The sequence below is a fragment of the Grus americana genome, chromosome 2 (genome assembly GCF_028858705.1).
Source record: "Grus americana isolate bGruAme1 chromosome 2, bGruAme1.mat, whole genome shotgun sequence".
Lineage (NCBI taxonomy): Eukaryota > Metazoa > Chordata > Aves > Gruiformes > Gruidae > Grus > Grus americana.
In genome coordinates, this window is record NC_072853.1 from 131883508 (window position 1) to 131897270 (window position 13763).

General features: G+C 35.6%; 1 protein-coding gene across 4 annotated transcripts in view; it reads right to left on the reverse strand.

Annotated features, from left to right (window-relative positions):
• TAX1BP1 (Tax1 binding protein 1) overlaps positions 1-13763 on the reverse strand; it is a 64205-nt gene that overhangs the window by 37147 nt on the left and 13295 nt on the right. For all 4 annotated transcript variants that reach the window (XM_054814566.1, XM_054814564.1, XM_054814565.1 and 1 more), the window contains exons 3-5: positions 8478-8580; positions 5616-5803; positions 3211-3369 (exon numbers count right to left, since the gene is read on the reverse strand). In XM_054814566.1, the coding sequence (XP_054670541.1) occupies positions 3211-3369; positions 5616-5803; positions 8478-8580 (450 nt within the window). The remainder of the gene's footprint in view (positions 1-3210; positions 3370-5615; positions 5804-8477; positions 8581-13763) is intronic.

Consider the following 13763-nt stretch of genomic DNA (forward strand, 5'->3'; position numbering starts at 1 on the left):
ATTACACCCAAATAGATTGTTTAGTATGCCATGTTGTTAAAAGACTGAATCTACTTTTAGCTTGTTCCTTCCTAATATTTTCCCAAAGAGCCTCTAAAGGACCACTTACAAAGCATCCCAACTAGGCAAAAAAGCAGACAGAGGAGACGATAGTTCCACTGCCCAGAATTCTGAGAGTAACTAGATGGGGAAGACAGACCAAATAATCAAGAGTGGGAGGGAAACACTAATTGGGGTATAGCAGTGACATTGTCTGTCAACAACTGTCCTGTCTGTATTAAGAAATCAATGTTTCTATAGACATTTCTCAATGATCCAAACTACTCCTGAGCTATTTGTGAAAACAAAGGACCGATAAAAATCGGTACCAAAGAGGAAGGTAGCCTAAAGGCATACAAATAAACACAAATAAAAAAGGGATTTTGAGAGAACTGTGTTTTAACAAAACATTTTCATATTATGAACTCAGAGCTTTTCCATCATTAATGCACCTTCTATTTGTTACACTGTACCACAGTAAGATAACTTATGTCCTTATGTAACCCCTAACCACACCATCCACGTTCTGTTCAATTCAATTATAAAAACGTAAGGTAGCTTAATAATGTATTTGATCAAAAGACAAGGACATGAGCTCAGATACCCTTATTATTTGCTCACAAGAAATTAAGTAAGATTTTTAGAAAAGGGGCAGATTGATGAGTGTTTTGTATAAAGGGGTTCATAACTCCAGGCCCCCCTTATCACAATACAAATGCTAACAAATAGTAGTTGTCAATACAGTAGCAGCATCGAGAGCTCTGCACTCAATTTGAATCAAATGCATGTGTCTGTATAGAGATATATACTTCCTTTGCTCATGCAATTGCTTTTTTTTTTTTTTTTTTTACATACAGTACTTTGTACTATTGTGGTTTTTTAGAGGGCTCATTGGACAAACAGAAATATTATCTGTGCACTTGATGGAAGTACTTGCAAAAAGGAAAAAATAGTATGGTGTTAAGAGATTGTACATGGGTTAAATGTAGCTTAGCTTTATTTTTAACAGAAATAAAGATTTCTATCACTTATAGCTTCCTCAAACTGCAAAAGTAATGATATGTACATATAACAATAGTTATATTTTCTTATATGGGATATTTTGTTTTATTAATTGTTTTTCTTTAGCCTAATATGCTCTAAAGTATATTGAAAAAAAATTTTATAGAACTCCAAATAGTTAAACCTTTACATAAGTTAAATGTTTTAAAAAATACAAATTTTAAATTCATCAACTCCACTTTTTATCTAAAGTTTAGAACATAACTAAAAATCCACCTGCCTGTGACACTAGGAACAAAAGAAGAAAATTAAAAGCCCACAGAATCACTTAGTTAAAACAATAATTCTGTAACTTAAAGAAAAAAAAAAAGAAAACCAAAACACCCAAGCCAAACCAAAACAACACAAAAGTGAACTTATTGCATCTGATTTAGTAGATGTCTGTTTAATTTTCATGAGTAACACTGGATTTATATTCTGCTTATGTATATAGAAAAATTGAGAGATTTTTCAACTCAGTTCTTTAAGAAAGTAAAAAAACAGCAAATAGAACATAAAAGATGCAAAATAAGACAGCGTCAAAGACTTAAGAGACAAAAAATAATTGCATGAGTTAGAAAACTTCAATAGCATTCTAGATAAGTGAAGAGTTGCATCAGCCTCAGATTAGACATCTACTTATAGCTCAGCTAAATATAACCAAGAAGTTCTTCACGCTGCATCATCACTTCAACAAAATACAAGGCAATAACAAATAAAAAAATAAAACATTCCTGAAACTAAATTCTAATTGCTAAGTTCTGGTATATTAAAACCAGAAGCATTTTTGGTTACAGAAATTCACAGGAAAGTGTGAGAAAGTATCAAGACATTTTTGCTCCTATACAGTCTAACTGTATCCTCGCTGGACAGTCGTCAAAATCCCATTTGACAAATTGTTCTAAAACTGCATTGTAAAGCTAATATGGATTAGAACTGACAACTTTCAAACATTTTTTTAAATGAGAACCTGAAATGACAATGAAAGGTATCTATGTAGCTTATTCAGATTTATCCACCAAGTTTATGATTTTGCAAATCCATGAAATGTATACTTTCAACTACTTAATTCTTCTCTCATTGATTTAAATTAGTTCTCCCATGTACTTGAAATTAAAATCATTCCTTTACAGGAAAAACTTTTTTCTAATCAAGATCTTATCCTTTGTTTTTTTTCCTTACCCAACATTCTAGCTCATTTCATTATGATTGTTCAAAAGTAAACTACAAAGTTTCAACAGTTTCAAATTCCCTCAACAAATGCCTTTCTATTAAAGGTGTATCATGCAGAACTGTTGACATATACATACTAGTACTCAGAAATAGCCTATTAACTGCTGTCCACAGCTAAATTATATAGGCTTCATTACTTCAAATTTGTCCATGTCACCACCTCCCTCCCACATGTTTTTAATCTTCTCCTAAAAGTTTTTTTTTAAAAAAGCAGAAGCTTAAACATAGATTAAATCCAATCTTTTTGTGCCTTTTTTATAATATTAGATTTCCTCCTTACCATATGTAGAATTCCAAATTAAGCTTGCTTTGGTATAGGCTAGATTTATATTTTCACTATGAATTAACACTGTAAATTAATTTTTAGGTTTGTGCTTCTTTTCCCTTTTAAAATCTTCAGACCTTTGTGAAGCCTTTTAGAAAAGTGACTAGTTAGTTTTCATTCTTTGTATGCCCTGGCAGTAGTATTCTCTGTTAAATCTTGATCCTTGCTTATAATACCAAAATTTTTTTACCATTTTCAATACCCTGTACTATGTAGTTATTCTTTAATGGGAGTTTTTTGAAAAGCCTTCCTCCATTTTGAGTTAATGTAAGCAAACTTTAAACTACCAACTGCTTTCCACTATGAATTCCACAGTTAAATGTCAAACATCTGGTAACAGTTGTCATCGATTATCTTACCAAGCCTGGTACCAAAAGCCTTAAATATTTTAACCATTTTACGACATAAAAGGAATAGTGGCAGGAGGTTAATAGGAACTGACCTATTCTAGTGTAAATGTCTATCTAACTGCCGAGGGGTTTTGATAGCTGATTTTCACCCAGTTTAACTGGTTCTTGAAAAAGGAGGATTACAGACATTATGAGTCAGCTTTAATCAGTTAAACAACTAACCTTTTGCTCTGTTTGCAGTTGGTCATATCTCTGCTTTTCATGGTTAAGTTCTTTTTCCAGTCTTTCAACTTGATCTCTTAGTTGTGTCGTTTCCTTTTCCAGAACAGAAGTTACCTTTAATAGCTCTTCTTTTTCTTTTATTATTTTTTCAATTTTAAACTGTAAAAACAAAAACATTCTTTTTTGGTAATTTTTCTCCCCTTCATTCCTATCAAATAAGCGGATAACAAATTACTCCAGTGTTTGAGCAGAAGCACAAAATGTGTGTCCTCTGGCTAGGTTATTTTACAGGTTTCCTCTTACTCCCAAATTTCCGAAGTTTCATGGCTTTAACTGAATAGGACTACATTACCATTAGACAGCACATTTTGCAGTCTCATGATCTACAGTTAACTTTTCCTTCCTTAAGCGAAGTGCCTTTACTGTTCCCAAGTGAGAGCAACTATGGAGGAGCTAATTATGATAATGACAGCTTGGTGAAAAAATGGCTGCTGAGTGTAGACACACACATCTAAAGCAATGTTTGAGGAATTTCACCCAAATGATTCACACACACACAGCCAAAAGTAAGGACTGGTATGTGAATCGTGGAGTTTCAATACTTACAGGGGCCTTACAAGAAAGATGGGGACAGACTTTTTAGTAGGGCCTGCAGAGATCGCACAAGGGGTAATGGTTTTAAACTAAAATAGAGTCAGACTAGATATAGAGGAAGAAAATTTTTTTTTTTTTTAAACAACGAGGGTGGTGAAACACTGGAACAGGTTGCCCAGAGAGGTGGTAAATGCTTGTGCTGGTTTTGGCTGGGATAGAGTTAATTTTCTTCACAGTAGCTATTACAGGGCTATGTTTTGGATTTGTGCTGAAAAGTGTTGATAACATAGTGTTTTCATTATTGCTGAGCAGTGCTTACACAGAGTCAAGGCCTTTTCTGCTTCTCACACCACCCCAACAGTGAGTAGACTGGGGGTGCACAAGAAGTTGAGAGGGGACACAGCCAGGACAGCTGATCCCAACTGACCAAAGGGGTATCCCACACCATATGACATCATGCTCAGCATATAAAGCTAGCAGAAGGAGGAAGGGGGAGTCATTCAGAGTGATGGTGTTTGTCTTCCCAAGCAACCATTACACATGATGGAGCCCTGCTTTCCTGGAGATGGCTGAACACCCACCGGCTGATGGGAAGTAGTGAACAAATTCATTGTTTAGCTTTGTTTGTGTATGTGGCTTTTGCTTTACCTATTAAACTGTCTTTATCTCAACCCACAAGTTTTCTCACTTTTACTCTTACAAGTCTCTCCCCCATCCCACTGTGAGAGGAGTGAGCAAGTGACTGTGTGGGGCCTAGTTGCTGCTGTGGTTAAACCATGACAATGCTCCATCCCTGGAAATGTTCACACTCAGGTTGGACGGGTCTTTGAGCAACTTGATCTAGTTGAAGACTTCTCTGCTCACTGCAGGAGGGTTGCACTAGATGACTTTGAAAGGTCCCTTCTATTCTATTCAAACCATTCTATAATTCTATGAACCAAGATAATAAAAAAGGTTTTAAATAATATTTTTCTTTAATTTTATCATAATGAGTACATATCTGAAAAGCAATAATATCCCAGATGTGTCTCTGTACTAAGTCTCTTATCCCTAAATTTTGAAAACTAGATCAGATACATGCATGTACGTGCCTAGACACAACTGACAAATGGATAAAACGTCTGATGTCAAGGTAAGGAAACTGTATTTAGCAATTTTCCAATAAGCAACTCACATAATCAAGTTGGGTTTGTTTGTTGGGGGGGGGGGGTTGGTTGGTTTTGTGGTTTGTTGGGGTTTTTTAAGTAGTTTTCAGCCTACAAAATATCAACAAGCAAATGGAAACATCTTGACTCTGGATGTAAGCATACAGGTCTAACCGCATCCATCTAGCAAAGAACATGACACACAGAACACTGCTTTAAATAAAACAAGAGCTATTCTAACATACTTCGGCACCTGCAATTACTCAGCTTATTTTCCAGGGCTCCTCACTTGTGCACAAATAAAAGTACACTGGTTAGTTAACTTTTTTTCCTTACAACAAGCACCATTTCACACAAAGGCTATCTTTCCCCCCTCCAGTTAGCTGGGGAGTACAGATGCGAGAGATGGACAACTATCTACTCTCTTACAGTTTCCCAGTCTATGCTTAGTGCTATACCATACCTGTAACCAGTTTAAAATCTTTACTCATTTTGATCTGCAAACTCCAATCAAATAATGGAAAACAAGCCAAAAATACATACATTACATATACATATGTAGGGGTTTTTTCCTCCTATTATATCCCATGACTGTATGTATATATGTATATGTAAAAAAAAAAAAAAAAAAAAAACCAACACATTTTAAGAATTGTTGAATCAAACCTCAAGAAGTCCAGCTTTTGTGGTCACCACTAACATATCAGAGTTTCCTTCATCTTCCATGGTGAGTAATTCTTCAACAGGGGAAGAGGTACAAAACTGGAAAGGTGTGCTTGCTCCACGGATTTCTCCTTTATGAGTCACATAACAGAACTGGTAAAACTCTCCATCATCATTTGGTAGATAATATCCTATCAAAATAAATTCACATTTGAAGAAACATTCTACACAAACATACAGGTCTCCATCTGGAAATAGATTATCAGCTCATGTTTGACTTTAAAATTTCACACTCATTACCTCAGTAAGGCACAGGTAAGTCACCAAAACAGCAGAAAGGAAAAGTCATCCTATTTAGTAACTTTCATGCCCCAGCAATTTCTCCTAGCTTTTAAGAGAAATGCCCAAACAGTGTCGTGTAATAGGTCCTATATGTACACATCACCTTACATACATTAGGTAATTGCTGCTGTTTATATATTTATGAAACAGACAGAATTATGAGTAATAAGATGCCCTGAAGCCAGATCAGGACCACATTATTACATAACTGATGCACAGTCCCAGAACAAGGAGTAAGCAATTTTTTGGCCTTGGAATACCTATACTACCAAAGACAGAGTAACATGCAATGACAAAACTTCTGCAACTTTACCAGGTTCAATTTTTTGCATGTGCTTTGTGCTTTTGGACCTGACTACACTTTCCTATAAAGCACTGCAGTTGCAGTTTACCTGATTCAACACTTAAATAAGGTGACACTATGCAGAAACAAATTCAGAACAATCTACTTTGCAGCTCCAGCAAGTTTTAATATCGGTTCAGACAAACTGATTTAAAAACTACTTAAAGTCTTTTTTCTTGTATCTAACTTGTACTGAAGAGACTCCCAATTACTTTCTTCCAGTGCACCTACTTGATCATTAAAAAAAAAATATTTAAAGCATGCTGTACAACATTTACTATTTATCTCTGTTAATTAAGCTCCTGTAAGCTCTACTGATCTCATCTCAGCAGCACTAAAGTATTTTCTCAAACACAACTGGGAGACTGTCTGAATGCAAATTAAATCTGGCAGCTCTATAAAAGTGGTGGACTTTCAGCAGGGAATGCAACAAATCAGACAGAGTTACCTGCTTTCTTTATGTGTGGTAAAACTTCTAAGTACAAAGGACTGATAATGGCATGTACAGTCATAGGTTTCTAGGTCACTTAGTTTCAGTCCAATCCAAATTCATACATTCAGTGAATGTTGGTAACTGTAAGAGAAACTAATGACTTCCCTCCAGTTCCTACAGAACACATATACTTTTCACAGATTTCAAGCTCAAAATGGTCATATCATGTGGATATGATCATCACTGAAAGTATCAGAAAAAATGACTTGGGTAAGAGAAAGAACAGTGAACTCATCCCAGCGATCACTATTTGCAGCTGCTATATGCAGCTTTAGCAAGACAACAAGCTAACACAGTAATCATTTCAGGACTTTATTTTTCTATTTTACTCTATTATTTTTCTATATATATTAAGCAAGAAACACAGACACACAAAGACTAAAGCCAACTCTGGGAAGTAAAAAAGAACATAAGATGGTACATAAAGTTATGTTAGTAAATGGAAAAGCATTAAACAAATTTAATGAAGGTGTTCTTTTTATATGCAACTTTGAATGCCTGTAGATTTTTGATATTTGTAGTGTTCTATGGCAAAAAAGTTCTGCACGTTGATTGCGCTACACAAGTATAGCCCCATCTCCATTTTGAGACTGTCACTTGGTAGTTTACATTGACGGCTCCTACTTCTTTAAATATGAACAACAGATAATCCACTCATGCCATGGGTAGCTGATTTTAGACATCTGTCACATCCCATATTTCTCTTTTCCAGACTGAAGAACCTGGCAGAAGGAAGTTCTGAAGGTCACCTAGTCCCGCTTCCCACTCAAAAGACTGTCATCAGCAACAGTCTGAGACTGCCATAGCAGTGTCTAATCAAGTCTGTGGAATTTCCATCCTTACAAACCAGGGATACTTGTTTGAGTGCTGCACTACTCCCTCTTGGTAAAAAAATTCTTCCTAGTGTTAGACATAAACCTCCCAGGCCACAATCCATGGCCACTGCCCCTTTTTATATTTAATGAGAAGAGTGTGACTCTGTCATCTTTGTAACTCCACGTCTTTACACAGAAGCTATTTCTGAATTTTCATCTTCCTTGTGGCACTTTGTTCATTTGTTCTACTAGATCTTTTTTGAGATTGGGAAGGGGAGTGAGAGGATCTGGTCTCCACATAGTGTTGAAAATGCAGTTATACTATAGATTTGTACAGTGGTGTAATATTTTCTGGTTTGTTCTTCATTATTTTCTTAAAAACTTCAGTCATTTTCATCAATTCTTCACTGTCAAAAGGTCCTCAGCAACTCTGACAATTCTGAACTACCAAACCATCACCTACATTATTTATTTTTTGACAGAATCCCTTTACATTTAGAATGATGTTTGAAGTCCAGAGACTGAAAATAATGTAGACATAATCCATTAAGAAATGCCAAGATTAAAAAAACCCACTGATGATTAAACAAAGTCATTTTCCGTATTTGAATAGTTTCCAGCAGATCTTCTTTTTATCAGTCATTAATATTGTCTATTACTATGTAAAAACATACTAAATCACACACTTTCCCTTACAATTTCCTCGACATATAAGACTGAACTTCATACAGTGAAGTGCAGAAAATTCTCCTCCAATTTATGTTCGTAAGAGTCTGGAAGTGTTATACAACCCTCAGCATTGTAATGAGCAGATAAGTATTTAAAAAGCTGTGTAGACTGGAAAATACAGGTAGATACTGCTTTATATTCACCTTGAAAAGTCAGCACACAGTTAACAGTTGATCCTTCCACATAATTTTCTGGCATAGGTGACCAAAGAAACGTGTAATAATCTCTTGCGGTACTCCAACCAACCTAAAATAAAATAAACCACAACAAAAAAAAAGAAAGAGAAAACACTAAGCAGAAGAATTTGTTACATACAGTTAAGATATCATGGTCTGGCCTTTACAACATACTGTAATATGCATATTTCTGCTTCAACATGCAATAAAAAGATACTTACAATGTTTACAAATCAAGAATATTTTAACAAGTATGTCAAAGATTTAGCATGAATTTTATTAAGCTTGTTACCTAAGGCAATAAATGGGTCTAAGGCAATAAAAGGGTCCATATAAATTAAAACACCAGACAGTTTTCACTATACATTGAACTACTGTTTGGTGCATTTATTTCTTTTCTATAAAGATACACATTAGAATATTAAAAATACAAAAAAAATTAATTTTGAAGTTTATAGTGAGATTTTCTTAGTGTAAGATCTGCCAATGCTGACTATTTTGGGTCCACAATCCAACAGGTTCATCAGAAAACAAAAAGGAGAAAAGAAAAAAATAGCTTTCCTACTGAAAAGGCCAAATTTGACAGGGCTAAACTAGCACTTTTTAGACAACTTGTGCAATACTAAAGACCAGCATTTCACCGGAATGCTAATTCTTCCATACATACATGCTATGTCTGCAAGGAAAAAAAATTGTGTGAAAACCCAATTCTGCTAAATTGGTGCAGTCTTCCCGCTAACTTCAATAAACATCTGCTTTCAGACTTTTCAGGAGAGTGCAGTTCTGTACAGTGAGAAATGCTATCCTCTGAAGAAACATACTCCAACAAGCTTGAAATACATGCATCTAAACCTGAAACCCAAAGCAACTACTATAAAGCAATGGATATCAATAATAGTGTAACGGTAAAGGAGAAGAACAAATATATCTGTTTTATTCCACTGACTTAAAAGAATACCAAAAACCTTGTCAAAAGCTAAGTGTAGTATGATTTGTAAGTAACTGGGTATACTGTCTTGGAAGAGCTAAGAAGAAAGGGGACAAATTGTCTACCAAGTTCTATCAGGTAAGACAGCATTTCAAGAGGAAGAAGGAAAAGAAGAAAACACAAAAAAACCGCAACAACCAAAAAAAGATGAAGTTACCAATCATGATTTCTATTACTTCAATAGACAAGACCTCTAAACATCAAGTTCACATCAAATCCTCCTCTATAAAGGATACTGCAATAGTGTATTTTAAAAGCATAAAGAACTTTTTTCTAAGGAGTTGTCAGCTTTAAAAAAAAACACAACAAAACATGTTTAGACAAGTAAAGAGAACAGCGGAATTGAAAGTAATTCAACAGCAATTATATATGTATACAGGCATACATTTCACATACAAAAATTGATAATTAGTATTAGTAAAAACAGTTCTGAATAGATTATTCCCTAGATGCCCACTAGACTTCTTCACTTTTTAATACAAAGTGTGGGAAAAGCTAATGTTTGGAAAAAAGAACTGGTCTGAGACGATAAGGCCTTTTTTATATGCTTAAAAAACAAGGATGAACGACAGCAAAACCAGATGAAATTTTCATTTTGCTAACTACAGTCACTCCTTTAAGGCAACATTCATTAGAGAGAAGCCGTGCAGACTCTTGACATATCCACCAGAATGGAATCACCTACAAATCTTAAGCCTATTCTTAGCCAAGATTTTGAAGATTTCTGTGACACCTCCTATCAAGAAGCTTTTAAAGATGTGAATGAAATAAGGTTTCATGGGGTTGTTATTCCTACACTGCTAAATATCTCAGAAATAACAAGGAATGCTCCTCCAGTAACTTGAAGGAAGGGTGAAAGCCATTTTTCCTCAATAAAAGTTCACAGGAAAAACATTTTCCAAATTTTCACATTGGCCATGCCTTCAAACCTAACTCAGATGTTAATACCACTTTTTTGCTGAACCTGCTCTTACCTCAGAAACAGTAAGCATATACCATTACTTCCTGCCCTAAAATAAAGCAAGCAAATAGCTTTTTAAATGTAGTTCTCAATGAGTGAAAAGTCTCCATCTTGTTAATTTCAGAAGGGAAACTGAATTTTTAAGTCCTTGAACAAATACTTCATAGGAGAGGTGCTCCAGCCCTCTGATCATGCTGCACACATAGAAATGTGACCATGCAGAGAAGGAAATATGAACAAAACTGATCTTCCTCACAGTTGCATACATTTAAAAAGGGAAGTTTGTGTATTCTGCAGCAAAGCAAGTTAACTTAGGAACATTATTCAACATCTTTCCTATTTAACAATGATTATCATTAGCTTCCATAGGATTATTTCTTAGATGACTGTTTCTAGTGGAGGGTGTCCCTGCCCGCAGCAGGGGGGTTGGAACTAGATGATCTTTAAGGTCCCTTCCAACCCAAACCATTCTATGACAGAAAAAGGGAGCAAAACCAAAGTAACAATACGCTGAGAAGAAAATAAATACAAAATTAAGTAATGTATGGTTTAGGTCTGGGATCTAGATCTTTAAAAAAATAATCAACAGGTTTTAATGAAACTTTTATTTTAGTTCTTTATATCTTTTAACAATATTGTCTTTAATAAACCCAGTATGAAGTACATGGTCGTTCAAAAAATACAGAATACTCCTACTACAGTCACAGCCTTCTCTACAGCAACAGACTATACCATCACAGATGTAAGACTATAAACACACATTGGATGGCTCAGCAACGATCTAAATGTGACCTTTGACAAAGACATTTCTTCCAAATCAGAAGGAAAGCCAATAGTTGCCTAAAACTAGGGCTAAAACTATGTAAAGAAATTTTAAGATTGCTTAAGGGAAAGGAAATAAGAAATGAGATAAACTAAAACTAGTGGCAAAAGCTACAGAGGAAATCAATAAAGAGTGAAAATGATGAAGAGAAAGATGGGAACACTTGTCAACAAACTGACGTGGTTCAGCCCCAGTCGGTAGCTGGGTGCCACGCACTACTCACTCACCCCTCCCCCGGCAGGTTGGGGAGGAGAACGGAAAAAACAACGGCAAAGCCTCGAGGGTTGGGATAAGGGCAGTTTACTGGGACAGCAAGGGAGAGGGAAACAGTCAACAACAGTACTGATAACAGATATTCACAATGGGTGATAACAGAGAACAATTTACCGATCCGACCACCGACCGACCGGACGCTCAGCCTGTCCCAGAGCCACACCGAACCCGCCCCTGCCCGACTGGCCCCCTTTTATGGTGAGCATGATGTCACAGGGTATGGAATAGCCCCCGGCCAGCTTGGCTCACCTGTCCTGGCTCTTTGTGAAATTAACTCTAGCCTTGCCAGAACCAGGACACAAACCCACAGTGATTCTATCTGAAAAACAAAGCACTACAGCTCTGGAAGCAGAATGAACAGCATCCTCATAATCATCAGGCATATTAGACTGGAAAAAATATTTTCATTTTAATGAATGGAGTCAGAAAAGCTAGACTGTTTCTTTGACTGCTGATGAAAGCAACAAAACGTACCACAATTTATGTAGACTATCTCCCAGGTCAGTCTCCAGAGGGGGAGTAGAGTCCAGATCCCCCACAAGAACCCATTTGTTATGAAGACCTTACATGGACTACACTGACAAGAGAAAAATTGCCATTTAAGGCAAATGTCCATATAAGGTAGTTTTGTTGTCTTTTTTGTTGTTTGGGGTTTTGTTGTTGTGTTTTGGTTTGGTTTTTTGGTTGTTTTTTGGTGGTGGTGTGGTTTGGTTTTTTTCAATTAAGAAGACCATTACAGCAACTAGCCCATACAATTCTGCTTGGCACATACTGAAAAAGGATAAGCTGAAGCTTTTCTCATAAACATAAGAATTTGTGCTTTGTGCATCTTCCTGGTAATAGTGCAGGATTCAAGAAATCAGATGACTCAACAGGTAGGTGTTGTTAAATACAGTTAGCATGGGGTAAATAGTATCAATTAGTACTGTACACTGGAGAAAACCTGAGACTTTTTTTTTTTTTAAATAAATGTATTTACTTATCGCATACCCAGAGTTTCTTAAATGCCATTTTCTGTGAAAGCTATAGAATTTGGAGGTAGCAATTCCTGAGCACAGGTTCCCTGGCCAGCTTATTTATTATTTTCATACTTTGAAAACTCAAAGGTAAGTTTTGTTAAGTTAAAAGCAGATAAATTAGTCTTTCATTTTCAGAAATACTTTCTCCACAGAACGATGTTCAAATAGCAGAGAATGGATATCTTGCCACCTCGCAAAGCCTTTCATAGCTGATGCTCCAGTTCTTGGGGTGAAAAATTTCAAAACATAGATTTTATATTAGAATTGGAAATTAGTCTGACAAGTAGAAGCTTGTTCTCCAATACCTGAGAAGCCCTCAGCATGAAAATACAAAGAAGTAGGGCTGCTTCTTTAGTTTGTGTCCAGACTCTCCAGTACTCCACTGAAGCATGAACGCATGTTAAAAAGTAAGTGCAGATGACATTTAAATACCATTTAAATGCTCCATAGAACTTTTATGACAAATTCGCATCTATTAGTCTTTTCTTTTTCACATCATTCAGATTCTACTTGCCTCAAAGTTTAAAACAAACAAAACCCTAACAATTTTACATCAAAGCAGAAAATGCAAATAAGAGGTTAAGTATTTCATTTACTAACATCTTGCAGTATTATTTCTATTCAAATAAATAAGAAAATTGAAAAACAACAGCACTGGCACAACACATCAGAAAACAAGAGTAGACAAAGAGCAAAGCCTTTTACTGTTATCAGAGAAAAATCCTCAGGCCTGTAAGACGACCTTGACTATTTCAACTGCCAAAACAGCTGATATGACCAACAGTGAACATGTGTATTCATGAAAACATTACAGAAAACATACAAATGCTTCTAAGAAAGATTCACAGGTTTCATTTCTGTATTTGAACTTCAATAACAGGGAACAGTCATTGAGATGATTTTAAACATTTTTATAATGGATATAATTAAGTCTTCAAGTACACCATTTCATCTTTTGTTTCCTCCATTTACTGACCAAGTTCATGATCCAACTACTCAGGCTGCAAGCATATTTATTTACATTAATAATTAGAACTCAAAAGCTGTTAAAAAAATGGAAATTAGGGGAAAGGTGTGGAAATGCACATTTAATACCTGTTTAGGCCTCATGTGAAATTACAGTCCTATTTTGCAATGAAGAGTATATTCTGATGTAATAAAATGTGAAACCGAAGTTAATAAAAACCCA